Below are 27,467 nucleotides of genomic sequence, written 5' to 3' on the forward strand. Positions count from 1 at the left end.
ACCCGCACATTTCTTTTGCAATTTTCCTGTTGTTACATGAAAAGAAAAATACCTGAATTTCAATGTGTCTACACACTGTAAGAGTGAAGTTTTACCTAATACATAATTGCAAAAAAAGCTATTAAAAAGTTGTATCTTAGATTATATATCATTAAGCTCAAAGAACCTAGGGGGAGTGATTTATGCAACATTTTTAACATAAATGCAGGAATAAAAAAAAAAAACAAAACCAAACCTGATCTAAGTGAACCTGCTTCTGCAGGGGGATTGGACTAGATGATCTCTAAAGGTCCCTTCCAACCCCTACCATTCTATGATTCTATGAAATCTTGAGAACTGTGAATCTGAGTCTTAACTAGCATTTGGATGAAGCACCGAATGTTGGAGATGACAATTTAGCTTATTTCTGCCATTAAAGTGTTCATGCTTGTTAACTGGAGAGGAAGATATAGTTCCTTCAAGAAAGAAAACTCAAAGTTAAGAAAAATTTTCAAATTCCAACTTTACACTTTAAAAACCTCTAACTCAGTTAATTTCATGTAATGATTAGCACTAATACACAGCAAACCATGGTAATTTGAAACTGAACATTCATATAACAGCATCAACACTTTTCATTTCACCTGAGACTCACCTCCACATTTTTAATTCACAGGAATTCTAGAAACAGTGAATCTAGCAATCAACATGCATTACAAGAAATAAACTCGAAATCTATAATGCTCATGTTATAAAAATTAAATATAAATATTTAAATTATTTAGAAATACAGAAGCTCTTATTCACCGAAATCCAGCATCTCTACTTCATTAAGGAATGCTTAGAAATAAGGTTCTTCCTATTTGTATACTGCAATGTCAAATAGTATCTTTGCAAACATACTGTATTGCCCTGCATTAGCATGGTACAGGCTGCTTAGCACACCCGTTGCAGAAATCCCAGAAGACGCTCCTTCATCTTCTGACTTTTCTTCTTCAATCTTTGGTACTGCAGGAGCATCTGATGAGAGTTCATTCAAAATTTTTCTAAAAAAGAATGTAAACAACTTAATGTATTGGAAATACCTCATCCATGAGAAATCTAAGTCGTTGGCTTTTATCAGACAGATTTGCTATAATATATTCTGCCTTTAAAAACCAGCAAGAACAAAATGAAAGGTCCTTACCGATATGAAGGCCTTCTTGCAAGTACTTCCCTACGTTTTTGAGATTCAGTTATGCCTTCTGATTCTGAAGATTTATCTGCAATGGATGCTACCTGTAATAGCAAAGTTTCTGAAATTCATAACTTCATTAAAAAATAAGGTAGCAACAGGATTATTTGTAAAAATTCCTTCCACGTTTTCATACATTGTTTGTACATTTATTTATGAATAATCGTATGATTTACCTGTTTATTACATTTCAGTTCTGTGTAAAAATATTTAAGGAAGCCTCATTCTGCTGAGTAATAAACAGGAAATGTCATCAAAACTCTACGTCTGCATAACTAAGAAAAGACCATATAGAAATAATGAGAGGTACTTTTGCATATTTACAGATGTATAGCTCCAAATCATACTTCAGAGATGACGGGCAGAGATAAAAGAACTTCGGGATGTTTGTATTCAGCATTTTGTAGGATAGACTAACACTGACCAGCAAAGAGCTCATTGGTATAAAGAGATCTCTGGCATAAATCTTCAAAACTAGGATGGTATTACACATCTAAGAGCCTGGGCATTCTATCTCAAAGCAGAACTCTCATTCTATAAACGGAATAGAAAACTGAAAAACTTCCCATTTCACTAAGGGTTATCAACAGCCATTCCTAGCTTGTGAAGATGGCCAAAGAAGTCAAGAATCATACTTTGGGAAGAAGGAAATAATAAAACTATTTAAGGTTTATAATGCAGAAGAGGAAATTTTCTGCAAGAAATTTCAAAAGTTCGAATTTTCATCGAGACAAAGAGATATGTTTAATGTTTCAGTTTGTTCTAAAACCGAGCAACCACATTCACAGTTCTAACCAATGAATATCATTGTCATTTTTTCCTGGGCACTGTTCAGACTTCAATTTAACCACACTTCTGAACAAATTTAACTTCAAGTTCATCTTAGTCTGCTAATACCTGATACGTTACAGGAAGGAGCAAGTAGAAAAGTCAAAGAACCATCTGAACTTCCAGTCTTCCTACAAGTAAATTAACATTAACTAAACTATAAGGATGATGATATAGACGAGCATATTTTTCATCCCAAAAGCAACAGCATTACAAGAAAAAAATTTTAATACCTTCCAGTTTAAAGCTGCAGGTGTTTGTGGGAGAGGCCACACAAGCTTTAACATCAGCCTTCAGCATTTTTACAGTTTTTTTTTTTTTTTAAATTAAATTAAACTGAAATAATTTCCCAAGTTCCCCACTGTCTGCCAGAGATAGGATATCAAGTTAAAGCCAAATGATCTGGAGGAAACGCCAGCTGGCAGGATAAAGTACTTAAGAGGATCACAGAAGGGCTGAACAACCACCACTGTGTAATGGAGTCTTTCACAGCATCTTCCAGCCCTTCTTGTAGAGTCACCTTATTTGCCATTAGCATGCTCAAATAGAACCAAAGCAAAACCCTGTAAGTAACTAGTCAGTACTAACTGGGATACAGCTTTCCTGTCTCTGCTCCTTTGGGAAAGGAAAAGCAGCCAGAGTTTACTCAATTTCCCCATGACAGCACAGCAGCAGCTGGCAATAAATTCCTGAGAAACTCCCCTTTCTGAGCTTTGGAGCAAGTCCTCTGTTTTCACATGTATGTCCTGACTATACTGACTTAAAGAAAAGTAATGACAGAAACTGGGAATGACTGGAATATGCTTATCTCATAAAGCTCACTCTGGAAAACTACAGTTCAAAATTATTACGTTTTAAAAATATTTCTTTTTAATACTCTGATTTTACTTCAACTTTGACCAAACTCAAGTCTCTTGACACCTACTGCACCTGTTTCAACAGTCTAGAATTTCAAAACCTTGCCCTCATCTACATCTATCACTTAAAAATAAAATATTCAATATCTGGCCAAGGTTTAGGTCATCTTCTCTAATCCCTATGATAAACCATACTTTCGTATGCCTTTTTATTTATTATACCTGAAAGCTACTAAGTCTCAAACATGAAAGGTGGCTTCTCAAGAAGGTTGACAACGCGTGTCTTTTCCTTAACATCTTGCAAGGACTGCAGGTAAAACAGTTCACACTTAACAGGCACACAGCCTCTCTTACCAGAGACACCAATTCTGCTTGTAAGAAGCAATTCACAATCAGGTTAAAAGAAAACTAGAGCAAAGGCATTCCTAGATATGAGAAAAACACCAATGGTATGTCAGGTCATTTTCAAAACACCGCAAATTCATTCTCTAGTCTTTTTCACTATTTAAAAGCTCTGAAAGCTCTTAAGCATTTTGCACCAGTTCCTTTTGAACTTCTGAACATTTGTGAAATAAACATTTATTTTGAGGCTGCCCTTAGTTTTGGTCTTACATATATCCACATCCAGAAAAAAGCAATACCAGATGCTCTAACAACATCTGCTAAAAACAAGGAATCATTTGACCATAATATGTTTACTTCCATTACATCCAGATGCTCTCCAAAAATACAGTACGAGATCCTTTTGAATATATAAGTTTGCAGTCTCACTAGAAACATGATCTTCATACAATTTAACAAAACAGAAAAACCTCAAGACACGCTCAAGTAAGGCCACATTATTACACAAATCTGCTGTTGTGTAAGTACAGGGTTCCAATACGCAATTTCTTAAACAGGAAGCATTAAGGAACTGCTACACAATGCTTGTAGGGCTGCTACTGGTTGACAGCTTGCCACCTTCCCCCTCTCCCACACCATATGAGTAAATCTTGCAGCACTAGTAGGAATGAAGAGAAACTGAGGATGGGGTTGGGGGGAAAGAGTTACAAGGCACCACATATTGATGAAAACGTAACAATAGAAGAGCTAACCTGAGCAGTTTGTAAGTGTGGTGATTTAATGACTGAGGGCTGTGTGGCTTGAATGACACCCTGGACATGCTCAATTTGATCAGAACGCAACTGCACTAGAGTTACAGCTGGACATCCTCTTCCAGCACTTGATGCACCTACATAAACCTGCAAAAATTACAATCATTATGTTTAAGTAACATGCCTTAAGATGTCAGCAAATGCTTTTAGAAGTGATACTGAAATAAACTGGGTTTGGTTCCATATCTAGAATAGCTTAGATGTGTGTAATAATCACACAAAGAAATAAACTAGTTTTAATAATAAAAGTTTGATGTGTATCTTTCCAAATGGTATGGAAAGCTTACAATGAACCCCTACCAAATTGTCTTTATTCCAACAGAATTTGAGTGCATCAGTGTTTCAATAAGACAATACAGAACAGCTGTATCTTCTTTAAGCCTAGCACAGATGAAGAAAGTGTTCTGTTTAGGAATAATCTGATCCTTTTTCCTGACGACATTTTAAAGCACATAGGGCTTTCCTCAGCCTTTGCCTCTCAACCATCAGTACTGAGGATGAATGGGTTAAGAAACAGTTACACAGGCTAAGAAATAGTTCAATATTTATGTTGTAACTGTTGGGTCTATTAACAGGAACCAATACTGAAGCAAAGGGAAAACACTATGATTGATCTCAAATTCTGTGTGATGAAACAGCTCTAAACTCAGAAAAGGAAGGGAATGACAAACATAAGTCATATGACAAGAAGAGATAATGTGTTTTTTCAAAGTAAACTGCACTGAAAAACTCATTTCTCTGTTTTGCATGTACAAGAATAATCCAGACTTGTATCTAAAATTCTGGTATTATTTCCTTCCAAGCTTCATTCTCCAGACCCAAAAATGTCTCTTAAAAGCAGTTTAAGGTAAAAAAAAAAAAAAAAAAAAAAAAAAAAAGATGACAATGGCAGGAAAAATACGATGAATACAGGATATAAAAAAATGAACGTTAAAGAAATTTTTGCATTTTTATGCATTTACACTGAAGGTTTCAGTTACTAAAGAAGCTTTCATCCCTGATTCATAAGCCATTGCTTGTCTGGGAAATGTTCCTTTCTAGAGGCAAGATGAAAATTTTAACTTATTAAGATGCACTAGTATCAAAAAGACCAGATGTTGGCTCAAATTAGCTGGAAGAAACAATGTTTCTAGGAAACAGAGACAGGATATTGTCAACATTGACCACGTAACTGTTCAATTGTTGTAGGAAACGGAGCTCCTTTTCAGGAAATAGAACAATTGAGGATATTTGTAAGCCTGAAACTGAAACACTCATTCCTTAAATGGCACACAAACCTTTTTTCTCAATCTATAAACCAAATATTATCAGAAATGTCTCAGAAATATATATTTGAGATTGAGATGTAGAAAGTTTAAAAGAGCTGAAGGTATGAACTATTTTGTGTCAAAGCTAGCGTCATCCTAAACTCTTCAAGGAAAGAGCATGGAGCAGTCTAAATGTTTACAAAGCACACTAATTTTTCAAAACATTACAGAGGCAATTTCATCAAACCTTTCAATCTACTGCTACTTTTGTGAAAGCTGCAATCTGATACAATACTCTCTGCATCAGAAAAAGCTTTCCAAGTACAACACTTACACAACAGTACAAGGTAAACAGTTTATGAGCTTGTTTTTAGGACAATTGGTCACACACATACAATCAGGAAGTAATCCAGCACTCAAGTTTAAGAAACACTACATTCATTTATAAGCTACTTATTCAGAAGGATCATACCAGAAAAAAAGAAAATGACACTCAGCTAATACTCTCTTAGACTAAAGTTTACAGTATTACAGGAAAAACTGTTTTGTTCCCGTTAATTCAAGTAGATTAAATAAAGAGGTAGGGTTGAGGGAAGAGGTGATAGTAGTATTTTAAAAATGGATTAATCCAAAAGTGGTTTGGTTGTTTATTTATATCCATTTTGAATAGTTTTATTTGATTTGACAAGTTTTCACAAATATATGGAGGTTACACGATATGTTACCTACAAACTTTACTTTAAAATGGCTGTGATTCTTTTGTATTAGGTTTGTTTTCTGTAGCCAAGACTGAAAAAACATTTTCTGGATCTCTTTTACAGGTATTAGAAGTCATTAAACCAACATTGTTTTCAAATCAAATACTCCCATGTTAATAGAAATACTAGAACCTTCTGATGCCATCACACATAAATGGTGACTGAAACAGGCTTGGCAAAAAAGTCGCTTTCTGACAACAGTGATGAGAAACACTACTTTTAGCATCCTTACTTCAAGGGCTGATTGGCAGGATGACCAAAAATAACACAGAAGCAACTCAGGAACATAAATGCTTAACACCTTAAGGACCTGGTTAAGCAATGTAAAGGTTATATCCCTGGCAGTGGTAAACAGACCGCAGATGTTGTAATGCTCTTTTGGGTTCTAACCTGTTAGGTATGAAACAGTCAAGTCTAACAGCCTCAACAAATATCAACCACACATTCTGTCATACCACTATGGTTCCATACTTCTCATGTTTGGAAATGTAAGTACTCATTCCTCCATGAAAGGAGAGAAAAGTAGCCAGCAAAAAAAACCCCAACCATGAACTATCTTCACGCTGAGATACACACTATTTCAGAGAAAGAGGTTACTTATCAGTTATCTGACTTTAAGACGTATTGTTCATCTGAACAATTATGCTGAGGATGTACATGCTCCTGTCACTCAAGGTCGGATAACTTTTTGTTAGAGTACTACAGAGGTTACACTCACACTCATACTTCAAATACTGATGATATGAAGTATGCAGTGCACAGCTCTATCTCATTTCTGTCCCTGCTGTAGAATCTAAACACTACAAAGACTCCACAAGTAAAGTGAAAAGTACTTCTGGAAAACCAAAAAACAAGGTAATCTCATTCTGGATTCACCTAATAAAAGAGCAAAGGACTCAGACACGAAGAAGCTTCTATAAGGAAAAGCTGAAGACAGGAAAGTTTAGGGCAATTCCAAAGCTAATGCCAAAAGAGCAGCATATTGTTTTAATGAAGACAAGGTAAGGCTGATTTCAGTCATCTTGTGACAGGTGGCTTCTGAAAAAGCACAAAATGGTGATATGGGTGCAGGTTTACAGTGCTCTATCATCAACTTGGCTGATGTTCTGAAGTTGTATTTGGAAGGCTGGTTTTAGAGCCATATTTAAAATCACTTGCCAAACTTATATGGGGCCCAACCTGTTGGGATCAAGATTTAAGACAAAGTTTAATGCTGAGAGCCCATCCCTTAAGTGCTAAAGCAGACCAGTCCCAGTTTGCAATCACTATGCACTCCAGGCTCCAGAAGATGCCCTCTGCTCTCCCTGACAGCAGTTCTTATATTGCAAATCCTGACCTATGTCTAGTTCAGGCCCACGACCAAGAGGTCAACAGATGGTACCTCAGATCAAGACAGCAGATAGCTCTACTAGTAGACCGAACATGACAACATTTACAACCCATTGGTGATCATAGAATGGTAGGGGTTGGAAGGGACCTTTAGAGATCATCTAGTCCAACCTCCCTGCAGAAGCAGGTCCACCTTTTTTCAAATTTGAAACAGGTCTAAGTATATTTTTCTAATATTTTTATAGTTCTATTTAGGGTAGTTGAGTAAATGGCAACGCAGAATACAATACATGGCCTCTAGAATTCCTGGAAAAAGAATATCTAATTTCTTTTTGAATACCAATGCAGATATAACTGTTCCACTAGTTTCACTATTGTCAATATTATCAGAATATTTCAATCAAAATTAACAGACCCATACATATTAATGTAAGATCTGTGTATGTGAGACAGTACACATGAAGCTCAACTCAAAAGAGGTTGACAAATTTTCCACCTTGCATCTTCACTCTTGCCTAAACACATCAAGCTTCCATATAGGTGTTCTCTGTACACTTCCAACAGCTTCTGAAGCCAACATGAACCACCAACATGTTTATGGTGGTTTCTGAACCACCAACATGTTTATAAATTAATTTCTTCTTACCAAATTTTATGGCATTTGGATCACCAAAACAATTCATTAACTGACTGAAAAGAGAGATGCAACATTTTCAACTATAAATGCAATCTTATTCTACAATTAATTAATTCAATTTTTAAAGTAACCCTTTAAAGACAGAAATTGTCAATTTTGCCTCAGTGGATTAAAGATGCATATCATTTTTGCTAGTTTCTAATTTAAGTTATTGCTTTGGCAGGAAAAGTAATTTTACTTTGTAACAAAAAAGATGCAGGACTTTAAAGCAATATTTATCACACAAGACAGAGAAAACAAACAATGCCACCTTTACTCTATTAATATTGTATCATAGATCTTCCTTGGCATTGGAGGTTATCTCATCACATCACAGCGTTCCAGTGCAGACATTCTTAATGTCTCCCCTCCCCTCTAACAGTTGAGACATAAAGAATGCTTCAGCGTAAAACAATGTCTGCCCTCTAGGGATTTTCACTCTAATGAATAACTTGTCTACCTTTTTAAAAGTAAATGGCAGATTTTTTTTTAAAAAGCCTGAACTCCCATCATTTCTTACGCAGTTGTATCTCTTGGCATTTTGCTAGTCATTCCCTGACCAAAGTCATAATAAAACAAAAAAAAAAAAAAAAGAAAATTAAATCCCATTAAATTTTCCATCTGAATGTAGAAACTATCACTTTTTTTTTAAATGTGAGGGCAGTCAAATACTCACACAGGTGACCAGAGAGATTGCTGAGACTCCATCCTTGAGATATTCACAACCTAACTGGACACAGTCTTGGACAATCTGCTCTGGCTGACCCTGCTTGTGCAGGTAGGTTGAACCAGATGATCTCAATAGGTCTCTAACAACTTCAACCACTCTGTGATTGTTTGATAATATACAGAAATCCACAAACTAAGTATTAAGATGCTTTACTTCTGACTGAACAAAACCAAACAAATATTTAGCTGGAAAAAAACCCCATACAAAAAACCTAGTCTGACAAGGAGCCCTCTGTTTCAGTGACCAGGCATTTCACCTCTCAATAATAACTAAGTCATTATTTTCTCTTTTTTCTGCACATCTGCAAGAAAATTAGTAGAAGACTGGAAGCTGACACAAGGTACACTGCAGTCACTTTAAGCGGTTGTCTTATCTTAACTCCACTCTTCCAGAGACCAAAGAGGCAGAAGGAGGTATTTGTGCCCTTCTATAATAGCTGAAATACACAGACACTGACTGGATCAGCAGCACAGCCATGAATTCCTCAGTAACACTGTTACTGAGTTTTTGATCCTGTACCATCACCTGGAAGATGTCCCACATGAGTTCCCGGCCTCACACAGGAGTTAACCTCTCAACTTTGGTCTCTAATTCTCATCATGACAAAGTGTCTCACCTTCTGAACCTGCCAGGTAGGGACATAAACTAAGTAAGTCCTACTCATTTTAAGCCAAAAAAATGTTAGCTCTCCCTCGAGGCCGGCTCCCTGTGGCACTTCAACCACAAAGCACCGCTGAGGTGGGCCCAGACTCCCAACTGTCCCAGGCAGGGAGTGTGGTAGTACAGTTCAGCCTGTAGGCCCTGGATTTGCAGCAACTGGAATGGCCAGCCAGGCCCAAGGTGACAGGCCCATCTGCTGGAGGCCTCTCAGATACACCTTTTTTTTCCATAGTGGAACAATTGCACCAACCCCACTTTTCTGGAGAGCCCAGGAGAGGGACATCAACTCCAGCTATGAGGGCTGAGCAGCTCTGACCAGTACAGGCCAGCTCTCTAGGCCATCTGACCAAAAGGAAGGACTCCTAGAGAGAAATTCTGGATTTATCCCGAGTCTTCAAACTGAAGTGCACATCTTTCATCTTGGCACTAATTCACAGAGATCCATCAGTACTTCAGAATTACTGGTTTTAACACTTGAGGCCTGTGACCAGTATAGCTTAAGCTTCACATACAGAACTCAGATAAATATAAAAAATGTTTTCACTGGTGACCTGGCAGAAGCTCTGTAGTGGGTTTTTTGATAGCAAGGGGGCTACAGGGGTGGCTTCTTTAAACAAAGAGCTGTCAGAAGCTTCCCCTGTAGCTGACAGGGCTAGGGCCAGTCAATTCTAAGATGGACCTCACACCTGACCCAGGCCTGGCCAACTAGTGATTGAGGTAACACCTCTGTGAATAACATATTAGAGAAGGGGAAGAAGTTGTTGCTCAGTTGCTAAACTGCCACAGCAACAAGGAGTGAGAATCTGAAAACATCTCCACAGACACCAAGGTCAGTGGAGGAAGGGGAGGAGTGTGCTTAGGCCCTGAGAGAAAGACTCCCTTGTGACCTGTGGTGAGAACCATGGTGGGGCATGTTGTCCCCTTGCAGTCCATGAAGGCCACCAGGAAGCAGAGATCTACTCGCAACTTGTGGAGTGTAGTCCACTGGAGTGGGTGGATGCCTTAAGGAGGCTCCGTGAGAAGTTCACCTTGGAGTGAGTTCCTGGTACGACATGGTAGTCAGTGGGGAGAGAGGATCCCATGCCAGAGCAGGTTTGCTGTCAGGACTTGCGATTCTGTGAGGGACTCAGGCTGGAGCAGTCAGTGCCTGAAGGACCGTTCTCCTGGTGGATGACCCATGTTGGGGCAGGGTGTGAGGAGCTGCCCCTGTGAGAGGCGCCATGCCAAAGCAGTTTGTGAGGAACTGTAGCCCATGGGAAGGACCCACACTGGAGAAGTTCATGACAGACTATCTCCCATGGAGAGGGACCCCACAGTGTAGCAGAGGGAAGTGTGATGAGGCCTCCCCCTGAGAAGAAGCAGCGGCAAGGTCCATCTGTAATGAACTGACCCCATCCCCTGCACTGCTGGTGGGGAAGGAAGGGGAGTCCCAGGAATAGGGAGGGGAAGTGTTTTAAGATTCACTTTTATTTCTTGTCTCCCCGTTCTTACCGTTCCTTTAATAAATCAAACCTTTTTCTCCTCAAGTCGAGTCTGTTTTGCCCGTGGTGCTAACTGCTGAGTGATCTCTCCGTCCTTATCTCCACTCACAAACTGCTCATTATATTTCTGTCTCTCTCCTGTCCAGTTTAGGAGGGGGAGTGATATTGTGACTTGGCAGACACCTGGCTAAACCACCATAAGCTCTTCTACAGCATTAGTGACAGCTTTGCTTCTAGATCAACACTATAGATATCAAAAAAATCTCAAATTCATGGGTGCTTTCTTCAGAGACTATTATACCAGCCAATAGATTTTACATGTAAATCATCCTATCAAGTTGAAACATAAAATTTGAACTGAACTATCAAAGATAGAAGAAATGAGGGGATGACATCAACAGAGAAAGTCAAAATTATTGGTTTCATGCTTTACTCCTAAAGATAAAAAAAACCCCACCAACCCTAAAAGAAAAAAAACCCAACAAACAGTATTCTCAATGCTGCAGGTATCAAAACTACAGCAAATGTTACAGCTAACAAAACCAATAACTAAGCATTCATAAAAATTTTGTAGTCAGCTTTGTGTATGAAAACCTGACAAAAAAGAGCTGCATTCAGTCTTGGAAATACACCTATAATGTAAATCAAGCATCTAACATACCAAATATATGACATCAAATCTTACCAAGTAACTTCTAACTTCCGATGATATAGACAGTTTGTAATATATTTTTGTAAAATAAGTTCCTTTACTTCACAAAAGGTTTTTGAAGATCCTTCTAAGGAACCTATATAGCTTCCTGAAGCTATACATCTTAGTACTGACAAAAACACTATTTCTCTCAAGTGCTGAATGTTTCAGTGTATACTTTTTTAATGTTTGAAAACTATTACTATCTCATCTGTTATTTATTAACTACCAAAGAATTCAAGTACAACTATCATATAGAGCATGTAAAGCATATTTTTAGAACTCCATTGTTTGCACAGGTATGAAACAAAACAAGCACACATTTAAAAAGGATTTGTAAGAAGATTAAATGCATTCTGTACAAAAACTGGAACTAGAAAAGAACCATGATTACTTTTGTTTATTTCTCATTCTTGTTTTACAACATATCTTTAAGATACATACATGTTTTAATTATGATTGATCTTTTAGCCACTTCAAGTCTTCAAAACTCTGTTCCCATATCCATAACAAACATAATTGTCTCGGAAAACTCGGGGGGGGGGGTGGGGGGGGGTGTAAAGTACCTACTGATCACTCTGAAAAGCTTGGTCTCCTAAAAGCATTACCTTTTAACAGACCTGATGTTATATTCATCCCTTGTTAAATACCACAGATACAGTTCTCAGTATATCTTTGCTGTCTTACTCCTAATTAACAAATAAGACTCATAGAACATGAGAACACCATATAAACTGATAATTTCAAAATCATAGTAGCTCTGAGTATCACTTTATTGATTCTTCTCATCTTTCCACACTTCGACTTACCTCAGATCTTGAGGAAAACTGACTTTGGCCTGGCCGATTCTGAAGGTGACTGTCACCTCTCTCTGACACAGAAGCCACTACATTGTCATCCTGTTGTGATTCAACCATTTCCATGGTCATCTGTCTAAAAGTAAGTACATGAACACATAAATAATGCAGTACAAGGGGATGTAACGCACCTAGGGAAAAAAAAACCAATTCCAGATTATTTTATATTTGGAGCAGACCACTAACAGAAAATAAATAGATTTCTCTCAAAACTGTCAGATTAAGTGTAGTTTTTCCCTTCTGTTCCCCTATATTAAAATATTAATTCGTATATCCAGGAGCTCTAACGCAAGTACTTTGTAAAGCTGCAAGGAGTGACAGTTCTGGAAATGGTTCTCAGGAGAGGAACAAAGTCTGAGTGTCCTGTGCAGTTTTAACAGCAGGGCTGGGTGTGCAGTACTCCACAGTGGCCCACCAGCACCACTCACAGCAGGTTCCTCATGCCTCATATCTCCTGCTGGATAGGGCTCAAGTTGACCAGCAGCTACACGCTGCTACAGCCCTCCTGAACTTTCCAAGATACCAGCTGGGATCCACACTTGAATTGTCCGTAAACTACTTGTGGCTCAAAACCCACATGCTTTTTCGCCATTTGCAAGTTTAAAAGTATGGTAAGCTTTATAGCAGAATAAGCAAGTCCCTGACCCTAAATTCAAACTACGAGTTTAAATTTCATAGAGAAAACTTCCAAATATATCTACTACATAAAAATGCAATTACCTGATAATTGCCTTTCCATTTTTCTTGGTACTCCTAGTCATAACCGATGGTGTGTTTTAAAACAAAATTTGGTTCTCTTCAGCTCCCTTTCTCTCCTATCAAACCCTGCACTGAAGGTGCAACATTGAACAGATGATGTTAGAAATATTGCCATGGCAACAGGTCAATTTACAAATAGAACAGGGACAGGATAGTCAGGCAGAGGCAGGGAGATGTCCTGTAGGCACATTCCCACCTACATCTTACTTAAAGGAATTGAGGCTACAAAACAAAGATGTGATATGGTTGAGGGATTTAGGAGCCAGCAAATATCACTTCCTCAGGTTCAGTTACCGTACCTAGGGGACAGCAGCCTGTCTGAACTCGAAGGTCAAGTATTTCAATTGGCTGATAGTTACTGCAGTTTCTTTTCAGGTCTTACATTGAGACATGAGAGAGAGAGGGAAGTCTGCTATATGCCAGACTCCTGAGACTCCTGAATTTAGTCCCACACGTTAAAAGTTAACTACATTAAATCATATTAAATGTAAAGAAAACTCCTTTTGCACACTATTTAACAGAATGTTCAACAATCTCTGAGAAGATATTTTTTCTTAAATCACCCTTTTTGCCTAAGTACACAAAAATACAAAAAGGATTCCAGTTAAATTATGTTAAGAGGCATATTTCTATCTTACATTCTTCCAATGGTATTCTACTGACCAGATTTAACAGTACTATAGCTAGTGGTAGCCAAGCTTTACACAATTCATGACTTCATGGGCAACATTAGTAATTCTCCCAATAGAAGTTATGTACTCTATGCCAGTATCAATTCAGATGACATTCGTTAGGAGACATTTTACACTTGCCTTCTTTCTACATTCCTGTCCTGTCACCACTAGTTACCCTCATAGAATTATAGAATGGTAGGGGTTAGAAGGGACCTTTAGAGATCATCTAGTCCAACCCCCCTGGTTCACCTAGATCAGGTCACAGAATCATAGAATGGTAGGGTTGGAAGGGACCTCTAGAGATCATCCAGTTCAAACCCCCTGCAGAAGCAGGTCAACCTAGATCAAGTCGCATAGGAACATGTTCAGGAGGGTCTTTAAAACCTCCACAGAAGGAAACTCCACACCGTCCCTGGGCAGCCTGTACCAGGGCTCACTCACTCTCACTGTAAAATGTTTTTTTTCTTATGTTTAAATGGAACTTTTTGTGTTCCACTTTCATCCCATTATCCCTCGTCCTGTCACGAGATACAAAAGAAAAAAGGGATGCCTCAATCTCCTGACGTCCACCATTTATATACTTATTAATGAGATCCCCCCTCAGTCTTCTCTAGACTAAACAGCCCCAGTTCCCGCAGCCTTTCCCTCATAAAGAAGATGCTCCAGTCCCCTGATCATCTTGGTGGCCCTGCACTGGACTCTCCAGAAGTTCTCAGACCCTCTTGAGCTGGGAAGCCCAAAACTAGACACAGTACAATCTAATTAAAGATCTATCAAAATCAACCACAGTTCATTACCTCTGAGAGAAATGTTTTCACCAAGCTTTCCACCATAGATGTTTATCTTATCAAATCATTACAGTTTTACATAGGCATTCAATATAATAAAGTAGTAGGAGGGAAAAAGAAATCCTCAGTAAATCAGGAACATCCATAGGGTCTCAAACATGTAAACTCTATCTGATTCATGTAAGACTACCTCCATAAGCTTCATAACAGAACTCACATGTCAAGGAAGATGAAATAACACCTTGGTGCTGACAACATATTCATTGCAATCTCTTCCTAAATATGCAGATACAGTCAGTAACAATCCACTTTATACTGACCCTTAAGTATTTTCTTATCCAAGGCTATCTTATCACAGATAATCCACTACTGGGAAAAAAAACCCAAACAAAAAAGCAGACAACTAAAATAAGCACAAGTACTTTTATTCCCACTGAATGCATCCCACAGAAGTTGTACCTGTAATGAGGCATTCTTTGTGTTGTAAAAAAAATAGGGTTTCACCTCCAAATACCTCACAGATTGTAGAATACTATTTAAAAATTATTTATTATACTACTTTGATTATCAGGGTTTGTATGCCAAAGTTTTTTCATCTGCTGTGCTCCAGCAACTGAATTAAGAAATAGCCATAAAAAGAGCATCAGCCCATCAGAAAATCTAACAAGAAGTTACTCATAGTATTTTACAAGATACGGTAAAAAGCATCGTATTTTTATATTTCCTATGTTAACAATACAGAAAAACAAGTATAACACATGCCAATGAAATTACATATATGTCATTTCAAGATTCATGACATACATGAAAAACTCAAGCACTAAAAAATTTTCCATTTATGATTGTGTATATTCTTACTCTTAACAAAAATGATTGCCTCTGAAATCTTTAGATAAATTCTCAGATTTTGACTCCACTTTGCTACTGCTTTTAAGTAGCACTTTTTTTTTTTTTTACTGCCATAAAATGCAACTTTTATCCTAGAACACAGAAAAATATCCTTTCTAGGTAAGCTAAAATACACTTATTTTTGACAATGTGATAATTCTAGTATGTTTATAAACAAACCATGACTAAAAATGCTGTTCAAATGTAGAGACCTAACTATAGCCTATAAAAGCAAAACAAAAGTAACAAAAGTAATTTAAAGTAAGTAATTTAAAAAGACATACTAGTTATCTTAGCATAAAACTTAAATGAGAAAGATGACTAAGGACAAAATATAGCACATTGGTGTAGTAATTCAGACATGGTACAAGGTTATGAATCTTCAGTAGACATAACTGTAGACTAAACTTGCAGGTGAAGGTCATTTGCAGCCATTTGAGCCCACTGGGTTAGAAGTAGTATCGCCACATAGGGCCATGTCACTTCAAGGGGGCTTGTGCATAGCTCAAGACCACACATACTAGGAAACTCCTGAATGTGACAGTCCAGTCCAGGTTATCACTATCTTTAGTGCACTCTCTTAAACTCTCTGACTCCTATATCCTGAATTGTACAGGCTTTGTATTTCCTGTATCATATACCATTTTAACATTAATACATAAATCTGTTTTTAATAAAGACATATAAAGATACACAGCAAGATCATAACTATGGTGTGTTTTTTTTTCTAAACCACTGGACTGTGTTAAGAAACAGTTCTTAATCCAATCCAGAAACTACCAACATAGTTTCCACATGTATCACACACAGTCTACACTGCAAGGAAATTGTAACATACTTATTGCTTTTACTTTTCACAGTAAGAAAAAAAATTTACAAGCACTTAAAAGTCCTTTATAAAAGTGTATCAGTAGTAGCACACTTCACACTTTAAGGTTTACATTATCTTCCTTAAAGGAAAATCAAGCAAAGAGTTTTAAAGTCTTAGATCCCATTTTAAATTATGTAACTTTTTCTTCACTGCATGATGAATTACACACAAGCTTTAGTTTTCTATACAGTATTAATATGCTCATTTCTTACATTTTCCACCTTGGTTACTTACCATGACTGAACAATAATTTTACTAATTTAAAACCCCAGACTAATACTTAAGTTACACCTCTTCCCTCTCATAAAAAGGGGAAGAAAATAGCTTTCCATGATGTAGGCAGAGATACCTGCTTCTTCCTACAAAATAGCAAAGAAATCTTCAGGATCTGGCAGAAGGTTAGCTAACATTTCAGTATCTATTAGCACATTTTTATTACAGTCACTAAGATTAACGTACAGTAGGTCAGTAGCAGGTAAACACTGATTCAGGAAGTTGTATACAGTGCACATCAAAAGCTTCTTCAGCTGACGGTAGGAGCATCCCTAACAGGACAATACTGATAGACAGCATCAGCTGCAGGAAAATATTGCCCAAGTGACCTAGGAAATGGAAATTCATTTCCAGCTAAAGGTGTGACTCTTTCATCTTTTTGCCCATAAGTGAAGGATAGCATCCCTATCAAGTTCTTGTGTAATCAAGAGCACAAAAAAAAATCCTTTTGCTTTCCCCCAATAATGATGTTTGCTTTACAATTACATAAATGAATATTAATATAAATATTTAATTTCTGACTGAATTTAAACTGCATAAATAAAGTGGTACAGTATTTCACAGAATGGAAAATGTGTGACTGCCTAATTAAATAATCAAGACACATTTTGGAGAGAATTTTATTTCAACAATACTTTATACGTTAGAGAGAGTTTACAGAGCTGCTTTCTTACAAAAGAAATTGAGGGGCTGAGAATATGTTTGACCTCTTGCTCCACACCTCTTTGAAGGCTTGTATTTGCAGGGAATGATTAGAAAGCAAGAATGTGCACTTACAAACACCTATTTCTCATTTATTGATGACCGCGTGGTGAGTGTAGAAATTGTCAGAATGCACTAGTTTCAGAAGAGCATTGTGTGTTTTCAGATATAAAGTCTAGAATTTCTTTTACTACACTGCTTCATGAAGCACACCATCTAGGCAAGGTAGTGACAGCATCCAGCCATGTAAAGTGAACAACAGTCCAATGGAGCAGATGCAGACAGTGCAATCTTTCTGTTAAGTTTTCAGTATCAGCAGAATTCTAAGTTTCTCGTGTCTGCTAAAATCTAATGTGTTCCCTCCTGTCTTCTTCATCTTTTTCTTCCTAGAGTATCTTAACAAAATCTCAAAAAACATTCAAAAAACGACCTGCCATTACTGTAAGCTGAAGCATGCTACTGGTCACTCTGTATCTGCCACTTCAATAATCCAGACAAGACAGTGCTGAGTCTGCTGTGAAGAGGACCACTGCTCCCTGTTTAGCAGAGTCCAATCAGTCCCTAAATAGGTAAAAGGATCATTTAAATGCCAATATCTGTGGAATCGTCTAACGGCTACAAGACAAGCTACTGCACTCAGCACCAAGCAAGATGCTGACATCACAGTGGTGGATGCAAGGTTATAATCAGACCTATCAGACTAACGGAGTGAAAAGCTACCAGGCACCAGGGCCTACTCGCTTTCCCCCCTGTCTGCGCTCCCTCCAGCAGCCTGAGCAGCATCCCGGAGGCCTCGGGGACTTGGCATCCCGGGACCACCTCCCTGCAGCGGGAAGGCACGCTGCTTCCTTCTGTCCCTTGCCAAATGGCCGACAGGCGACTCGAGCCAGTCTCCCTCCCGGGCCCCGCTCGCAGAAATGGCCCGAACCGCAGCCTGCCAGGGCTCGTCGGGCACCTCGGCTGCCGGACTGCAACGGAGTAGGCAGCTCCGCACGCCCCTTTCCAGGCTGCAGAGAAGCTTCAGAGACTCCAGAGCGAGGCAGGCGGGTCCTCTGAGTCCCTTCCTGAGCACGGCGCGCTCCCGGCCGCCAGCGAGGACTCGCCTAAGCCCGCTCCTGCGCGCTCCCGGTGGCAGGGGCTCAGCCGAGCGGCACAGCGCCCCCTGCACTGCACTGCCCTATCCTCCCCTCCTCTCCCCTCCCCTCCGCTGTCCTCTCCTGCTCTGCCCTCCACGCTAACAGAGCCGACCGCTGCCCTCTGCACTCCCCCGCTCCCGGCCCGCAGAGGGTCGGGCTGCGCGCACACGTATCCCCGCCCCCTCCCGCACTCACCCGCCGCCCTGTACGTGCTGCCCCCGTCACAGGGGGTGGGGGGGACTGGGCCGGGCGGAGCCGCACGTCGGTCTCACGTCAGCGCTGATGCAGCCGCGCCGCCGCGGGGGCGCTGAGGAAATGGCGTCTGCAGCAACTCCCAGCCCCAGCGGCCGCGGAAGGAGGAGGAGCCGGGGCTCGGGCGGACTCACTGATTGGCTACGGGGTGCCCACCGCTTGGCGCACTGGCCAACCACCGTGGCGAGGCTAGCGGCAGCGCCTCTCATTGGCTGGGGGGCAGGACGAGCCGTCTGGTGGGCGGCAGCGATGCACCTCCCCTTGGCCAGGGGGGTTTGGGGGTGGTTTGGCGCGTGGCTTTTGCGGAGCGTGTGGCGCGGGTCTGTAGCCGTCGGCCGCGCTGCTGGCCCCGGCCGTGGGCTCGGGCCCGCACTCACAAGTGTGCGATAGCAAGGGCGCGGTGCCGGCCATCTCGCCGTGCCGGCCGGCCTCTGCCGATAAGAGTGGTTGGCTGGGCCGTCCTCTCCCTCGGCGGAGCGGCCTGGCTCTGCAGAGCCCAGCTGAGGCGAGGCTGTAGCAGCCTCCGCGCTGTCCCCGGCCGGTTGTCCCCTTGGCGGTGCCGGAGTAGTGAGGTACAAGAAATCTTGCTGAGGGACCGGCGGGCAGCTGGCCGGTGGCACAGCCAGCAGCAGAGATAGTGCCCACAGCTTGCTTTTAAGTTCTATTTACTGAAAGTACATCCCTCACATTAGTTATTCCTAATATTGCATGGTTTTCCATTCAAGTATGACCTATTTTGTATTTAGTCTGCTAAAGAAATCAGAAATTGCCATGAGATAACGAACAGGAGTTAGGTGCATGTTTTCTCATTGGCTGCCACAGGATACATTCAAATGTCATGAGTCATGTTTGGTTGGTACTGTATGTTTGAGTATTTCTTGTTCCAGGAAGTATAAGGGTCACATTCTCAGTTCTAGTAATATTTAAATGCCATAAACGTTTAGGTCTTAAACTCTGTTACTAGTATTGTTTTAACATCAGCATGTCTTACTGCTGTTTGGTATTTTACAAGGAAGCGTCAGAAGGGATTATATCACAGTATATTTTAAATTACATACCTATACATGACTCCACTTATATTCTTAAGTTATGTCACATATTTACACTTTTTTTTTTGACTAGGAGAAACTGTTCAGTAGTGTGCTAAATAAGAATGAAAAACCTAAGTTATTTCATGTGACTCATTGAGATAGAAGAATTGAAGGATGTGTGTGTCAAGATTGGTAATAAGTCTGCACAGGTCAACTATTCAGTCGTATTCACAGAGTGAGGAGAACATAGATATTGATTTCCTGTGTTTAAAAAAACCCAAACAAACAAGTATCTTCTATCTTTGTAAAAGGTGACTTAATTGCAAAGGTTTTTGCCTTAAACAAAAGTTTAAATAACTCACAGAAGTTATTTAACACAACTATCAAAATCACAATCTAGTGTAAAGGATACAAAAATTTTCATGCCCCTATTGCTTATGCAAGTCTTTGGTTTTCATCCTACGTTTCCTTTGTTGAAATATTGAACAACACCCCTTTCCTGTTTTGAGTTCTGTTTCCCTCTTTTTGTTTGTTACATATATTTTATGTGTCTTTTGAGAGTTTTAAATAGGAGTTTCACTCCTCACAATTAATAAACTTTTGGTTTGACAGCTAATCCATTAGGTACAAAATTGTTATGCCCATTCATGAAAAGGTGTGCTTTACTAGAAAACCTCTGGTCAATTAGAACATATTTGATAGATTAACAAGATAATCAAAGGAGCAGGCAAATGTAAAACCACTGAGAATAACTCTACTGAAGCCTTTGGAAGAACTTCTGTCTTTGCTCAGTATACTTAAAAAGCTAAAAGGAGCTGTTGTGATAGTAGTAGCACCTCAAAAATGCTTTTAAGGTAGAGGTCTGATTATAAACAGGAAGAAATTTTGAATGAGTGTGTTAACGGAAACCACTGGAGTGAGTTATTTATAAACAAGCTGAGACTTTCCATGGAACTCTTCCAGTGTGGATTTGGAAAAGCAGTCATTTTCTATTAGCTTTCAAGTAAGTCATAAGCAGCTTTGAAATGTTTAACTAATAATTTATTCCTATTTAGATCTCTTCTCTCTGATAATTTAATGAAGTGTATCAGAGCAGTGAGTAAACTGCTAAAAGGATTCAGTCTTTGGTGATATAGAGGCGACTAACCAGCTTCAGTTCTTGACACGACTTACTGAAGTAGGTGGGCTGGAAGAGGAAATATTTCATTCTTACTGTGGCAGGGTTGGGATATGGCCTTTGTTAACTGAGACCAAAATGACCTTTGCCACAACTGTGAGTCACTTTAACTAAACTAAATCTAATTAAATTGGTATCAATCCCTGTTATGAAGCAATTGAATCTGAAATGCTAAGACCAAAAGCAATCCATAAGAGGACCAAACAGGTCAAGATTCTTTATGATTGCCATTATTTAAGTAAGACATTTCTGAACACAAGTTTGAAATCCAGGCACTTTGCTGCCTTCAGAAGTGTGACTGCCTGGGCCACCTTTTCTCTGTAACCTGAAGTGTCCAACCTGATGTCCTGCAGATTTATGGAAGTACCAAGGATTCGGTAGCAATTACTTTTAATTTTTTTTTTCCTCTGTGGTGGCAAAGTCACAAGTTCTGTTATGAGAAGTTACAAGTGTAACTCAAAGAACAACCTCAATTTAAATGGCGCACAGTTGCCTCTGGTATCATATTCCCACCCACTCAGTTACATTGATACTGCTGCTCAGGCAACCCAGAATGCTGTCAGAGGAAGTCATTTGAGTAAGATACAACATATCAAGGCAGAAAGTTTCTTTAAATCTGGAGCAATTCCTAAGTCTGTTTTCCTGCACCACCACACAGAGAGAAGTCCTACCTCAGCCAAGGGAAGCAGTTGGAGCAACTTCAGTTTGCACTGACATTGAAAGAAATAAGATGCACTTGCAGAGAACAGAAATACTTCACCGATACATATTACATCAATATGAATGCAATCTCTATAATCTTCAGAAAACTTATTTTACATATTGAGTCTTCAAACCTATCTTTTTAATAGATTTTTTTTCTTTTTAGAGAAATAGACTGAAAATAACTTGGTGCATTTCAGTTATCTTATGAATCACATGTATATTTCTTTTTTAAAAAAGTGCCTAGATTATCATGGCATAAGACAGAAAAAGGGAGATGCTACTTATTGTGTGTGAATATCTTTTTAATTAGAATTCAGACATTTCAAGATAATATAGGTTAGATTGACAGAAAAATAGGCTGGTGTTCTATTTGAAATAGTACTGTTAGATAATAATTTTGCCATCATAGAATGGTAGGGGTTGGAAGAAACCTTTAGAGGTCATCTAGTCCAACCCCACTGCTAAAGCAGGTCCACCTTGCCATCTTGACTGATATGTGTTTGCTGTGTAATTTTTTTTTTCATCTTATGCCATTTGATATGATATCTGTATCTCCTTTCAGCCCATTCCACAACTACATATCTTAAACATTTAGGAATAATGAGATATAACTTTTAGATTAAAGAAAAAACCTTATTCAAATTATGTCTGAAAGGATCTAAATTTTATTTCTATAAATTATATATAAATATAACCTATAGATAGTTTATTATGCTAGAAATAATTCCCACTAAATGCTTAGCTAAAAGATATTCTGTAAATGTAGTCTCATGTAACACTTTGTAAAGCTCACTATTAAGCTTTTCCAATAGCATCCTATTAGAAAATGATGCTGTTTTCTAACAGCATCACTTATGCAATCGGATGTTCGATTTCTACATCTTTGTCTCCTTAAAGATTGCATCTTTATAATTTTTGCCATAGGTCAAATTAATTCTTCATTGTATATATGCACCTAGAAGAGACTGGATTAATGTAAAATAATTGCACCACAGATCTCTTCGCAGACCACTCAAGTTTTAGATCGTCCTTCAATAACTACCTCTACTCTTTCATTGCCTCTAAAGACACAGAACAAGTGCACAATTTGCAGAGCAGTCACAGGAAAGTGAAGTCAACATACAGCCACTGTTTTCACAACTTACTTTGTAAGTCAGAAGTAACCAATATCTTCATGCTGCAACAGAATTGTGATCTATCTGAAATAGAGACAAGATTAGCCTAGAAGAATACTGTAATACATATAAAATATAAAATACTGTAATTAACATTAGAATATAAAACTACTAATTTCCTTTGCCTATTTTTTTATAAACTGCTAGCAATACAAGAAAAATGTGCATTTCTGTTGGCTTACAAATAGGAACAGCAATGGCAGGCCTTTAAAAAGGTAAATATTGAACAATATTGTAAAAGTTTAAAGCTTTGCAAACTGTTTTTTTTCCCACATGTATACAGGTTTTAAAAAACAGAATTATAGAATGGTGGAGGTTGGAAGGGATGTCTAAAGATAATCTAGTCCAACCCCTCTGCCAAAGCAGGTCCACCTAGAAGATCACACAGGAACAAATCCAGGCGGGTTTTGAAAATCTCCAGAGGACACTCCACACCCTCCCTGGGCAGCCCATGCCAGGGCTCCCTCACCCTCACAGTAAAGAAGTTTTTCCTTAGCAGAATGTTTTGTGTTCCAGCTTTTGTCCCTTGTCCTGTTACTTGAGACAACAGAAAATTGTGTTGCCTCATCCTTTTGATATGCACCTTTTAAATACTTTTAAGTATTAATGAGGTCCCCCCTCAGTCTCTTCTAGGCTGAACAGCCCCAGTTCCCGCAGCTTTTCCTCATAAGATATTCCAGTCCCTTGATCATCTTTGACCATCCCTGACCATCTCTGCTGGACTCTCTCTATAAGTTCCCTGTCCGTCTTGACCTGGGGAGCCCAAAACTGGACACAGGACTCCAGATGAGCCCTCAACAGTAATTAGTTATGTTTCCTTTCATAAACTATATTAAGACGAAGTAAGACTTGAGTGACTGTGTGACTAATATGAGCAAATTACTGATTTTTTAATTCTTATTTTTGCTACTGCCCATCACTGCCTAAATTAGTGCCGTGCTAAGGTACTGCCTTGAGTTTAGTGGATTGCATAAGACAAAAGCACAAGAAGCAATAACCTTGAGGAGTCCCAGGTATGGCTTAATGAGAAGTCTGGCCTAACACCTGTGACACTTTACAGTACCTCAGCTAGCTCAACACTGACTGGTGAATTACAGGATTTCTTTATTTGGAAGGTTTGGAGGTTATTATTGTTGAAAGAGGTATCAAGTATCAATCTGGTTCTATTGTTTAAAAATATTATTTAGATTTTCCTGGGTTTGTAATGATTTTGGATAACAACTTTCAGTAACGCTACAATATTTTACACTCCAGAGCACAGATGTACAGTCTAAAATATGACATTTCAGTGTGGTTGGTTTGGGGGTTTCAGGTGTTTTTAACTTTTTTTAGGCTTTGTCATCAGAAATCTAATTTTATACATATTAAACAGGGATCAAAAGTGATATCTTACTATCTGGTATGTGCTGTAGCTTGAAAGGAGGGAGACTAGCTGATGCACCAAGACACGTCAAAGTAAGCCAGAGTACACTTGCAACTAAACTGTGGGCACATTATTAATCACTGCTTGAACAGCAATTGGAAAAACTACAATGATTCATGAACATGTAGTTAGATATTTGGTATGGTGTTGGAAAGAAAACCTTTATGAGAAGAATTTATATGATTCATGGTGTCTGTTTTCTTGTCTACCATTCCTAGATCAGGTTTCCAGCACTATTGTCTGCTGGCACATTGCAGCCAGAATGAATGGAAAAATGGGGAAACCTATAGTTTGGCAAATAACTGATGAATTCTATGAATTGCTGTGTACTCATTTGTCACTCATTTCATGAGAGAAATTGTTATAGTGGAAAAATAATATTCAGACTAGGTAACAGTGTAAGGTGGCTGAAATGTTTAAAGAATTGACTGGCGAGTTCAAATTACATGCATGATGGTATTTATGCTGCAGCAGAAAAAAAGACTGAGATCTGTAATAATGAATTTTCCCTATATAATAGTTTCCTTATAACATGAACATAATGTGTAGCTCACATTACTCTTAACCATTTATAATTTATTATTGTTTGTAGAGACTCTTAGAATTTCTAAACAACTGCTTGAGTTCTTTTTAAAAATTAAACATATGAACTCTACTATTAAAATTCTTCTGAACAGGCTGTGTTAAAAGGACACAGAAAACAGAGTTGGCCAGTATGAAGTCTCCTCAAATGTTTGAAAAGGCTCAGGTATATGAATATACTGTACCACAGGAATGTGCATACCACAAATTGTTTGCATATAACCCTGCTTTGCAAAAGATTTATCCTGTAAAGAAGGTAAGCCAATGCCACTAAAAAGACACTGAGAGATTACTTCACACAAAGGTGAATAACATCAACCACACAGATAATGCAGTAAAAGATAAACACATATAGAGATCTCATATGAAAAAAATACTAAGAAGTGTTTGTGTTTGGTTAGTAGTATATCTGTAGACCAGATTTTCTAGCACCTGTAGGTTGATTTTGATGGAAGAGCAGATTTTTTTGTTAATAGTAAGTCGTTGTAAATGACATTGATGAGGAAGAATGAAGAATAAAAAATGAAAAGCAAAAGCAGATGAATAAATCAATTTGACAAGATGCAAAGTAAAGGTGTCCAGGAACTATAAAGAGAAGGAAGAGATATAAGTGAAAAATAATTATAGGAGATAGTATTCAGTGTAAGAGGAGATTAACAGGCTATTTACAGTGTAGTTTATGTGACAGAGCTTTTGTATTTCTTTCATGTCAAGAGCCGTTAGCTTTTAATCTGCCAGCAATAGAATCAATGGTTAAAGCAATATATTTTTCCTGAAGAGGTATCTTTTCTGTAATGCTAGCCCAACTAATCGATCTCTTTGATGACACTATCTAACCAGCCGACATATTTATGGACTGTTTTTTTCTCATTCTATTTATCTACCATTTTTGGATATTACAGGAGGCTTCAGTCTCCGTTAAGTACGAAAAATGTGTTTTACTGAACTATTTGAGAGACAAATATATATATTTATAAAATAATTCCTCAAAAAACCTACAGAGAGTGTCAGTGGAGTGTCTAGTTTAATTTGAAAAATAATGTTTTAGAAATGGGCACTAGATCTTTCCTATGTATCATATTTTAGTGAAGACAGATATAGCTTGCTCTTTTTTTTTTTCCTAGAAACAACAACTATGCAAATTCAACCTTGTCTCAAAACTAAACTGGATTGTCTAAAAGTCATCATCACTCAAGGTTGTACAATCAACAATCTGTGCATCACACAGATGTCAAAAAGCACTATGCTGGGGTTTACTGTTTTAGTATAGTGCTGGAACCACTTATTTACATGACTTTTTTCTCCAACATGTTGTGCCTAGCAAACAAAAAGAAGTGTACCTCTTTCAGGTTAGCTGCTGAGCAATGTTTTTTCATTGTGTTACAAGCATCTCCTTGTGAGGATTACTTTAATAATTTAATAATTACTTTTACTATGGCGCACGTGCTTTACGCATCTTCCTAAGAAAAGTAGTCATAACCACTAAAAAAGGGGGTTGATTCACTTTCTGAAGGCAATCAAACAATTTCTGAATTAATGGAGAAGGAGATTCTGATAATATTGGCCTGGGCATACTGTTTTGTTGGCTTCAATGCTTAGACTGTAAACAAAAGTATTTTTTAATTGTGAATGAGTAGAGGTACAAGAGCTTACTGTGGAAATTGTCAACTTCCCTCCTGTTGTGTGCTGTGCCCTCATATGGCTTCTTCATTTGCTTACTGCAACAGATAGAGATGATATAGAATGTTTTAACCGTTCTGTATACTCAACTCCATTACTGCACGTTTGTAACACAAAGTATTTTTGTGATTTTGTGCATGTAAGCTAAAGCACTAAAACTACAAACAATAACTATAACCATAGTAAGCTTCAAGGGTAATTTCATATTCAAATTAAAACTACAAAAGCAAAATCCCAATAATTAAAACCTAGCCAAGTAATGACCCAGACAGGACTCCTCCATTTTCAGCAGGTCAGATAAAAAGTCACAGAAGAACTTCATTGGAAACTCCTTTATTCCTTTTCCAAGTTTTCTTAGATTAGCAATGTGATGAATAGGAATACTTAAACCTTTTAAATGATAGATTGTTTGTTAGCAAATTATTATAGCTATTTCCACCCAGTCCATATCAAGTAGCTAAGCTGTCTGCATTTGATCACTGAACGGGAAAGATACACAACCTTGTAATGGAACAAATGAGAGCTCCAGAAGCTTTTGCTACTTTGATGCCTCACGTATAAAGATATTTGTCCTGGTTTACCATGACACTATTTCACACCTGAAAAGTCCTCTAAGCAGAATCATTTACATTGCAGAGTTACCACTAACAAAAGTTTTATAACTCAAAGGTCTTTAAATATAAGTTCTAAATATGCATTTTACTTGTTAGAGAACATATTTTTAAGTTTTTTTGGGGGTAAAAAATATAAGAAAGGAAACCTATGTAGAGTTGCTTATAAATACAGATAACGTAACTGGTTAGCTACAATGACATGAAAGTAAGTTGGTAAGTTCTTCCTTCTAATAATGAAGGAAGAAAATTACATCAA

General features: G+C 38.4%; 1 protein-coding gene across 8 annotated transcripts in view; it reads right to left on the reverse strand.

Moving 5' to 3' along the window:
* CREM (cAMP responsive element modulator) overlaps positions 1 to 18,912 on the reverse strand; it is a 34,011-nt gene extending 15,099 nt beyond the window's left edge. For 2 of the 8 annotated variants that reach the window (XM_061996530.1, XM_061996529.1), the window contains exons 1-5: positions 18,768 to 18,912; positions 12,434 to 12,557; positions 3,993 to 4,139; positions 1,166 to 1,257; positions 883 to 1,025 (exon numbers count right to left, since the gene is read on the reverse strand). In XM_061996530.1, the coding sequence (XP_061852514.1) occupies positions 883 to 1,025; positions 1,166 to 1,257; positions 3,993 to 4,139; positions 12,434 to 12,553 (502 nt within the window). In that variant the 5' untranslated portion in view covers positions 12,554 to 12,557; positions 18,768 to 18,912. Of the gene's footprint in view, positions 1 to 882; positions 1,026 to 1,165; positions 1,258 to 3,992; positions 4,140 to 12,433; positions 12,613 to 18,767 lie in introns of those variants that run through there. The other 6 variants (XM_061996536.1, XM_061996535.1, XM_061996533.1 and 3 more) reach the window with 5 other exon arrangements.
* Positions 18,913 to 27,467: the final 8,555 nt, after the last annotated feature.

The sequence above is a fragment of the Colius striatus genome, chromosome 5 (genome assembly GCF_028858725.1).
Source record: "Colius striatus isolate bColStr4 chromosome 5, bColStr4.1.hap1, whole genome shotgun sequence".
NCBI lineage: Eukaryota > Metazoa > Chordata > Aves > Coliiformes > Coliidae > Colius > Colius striatus.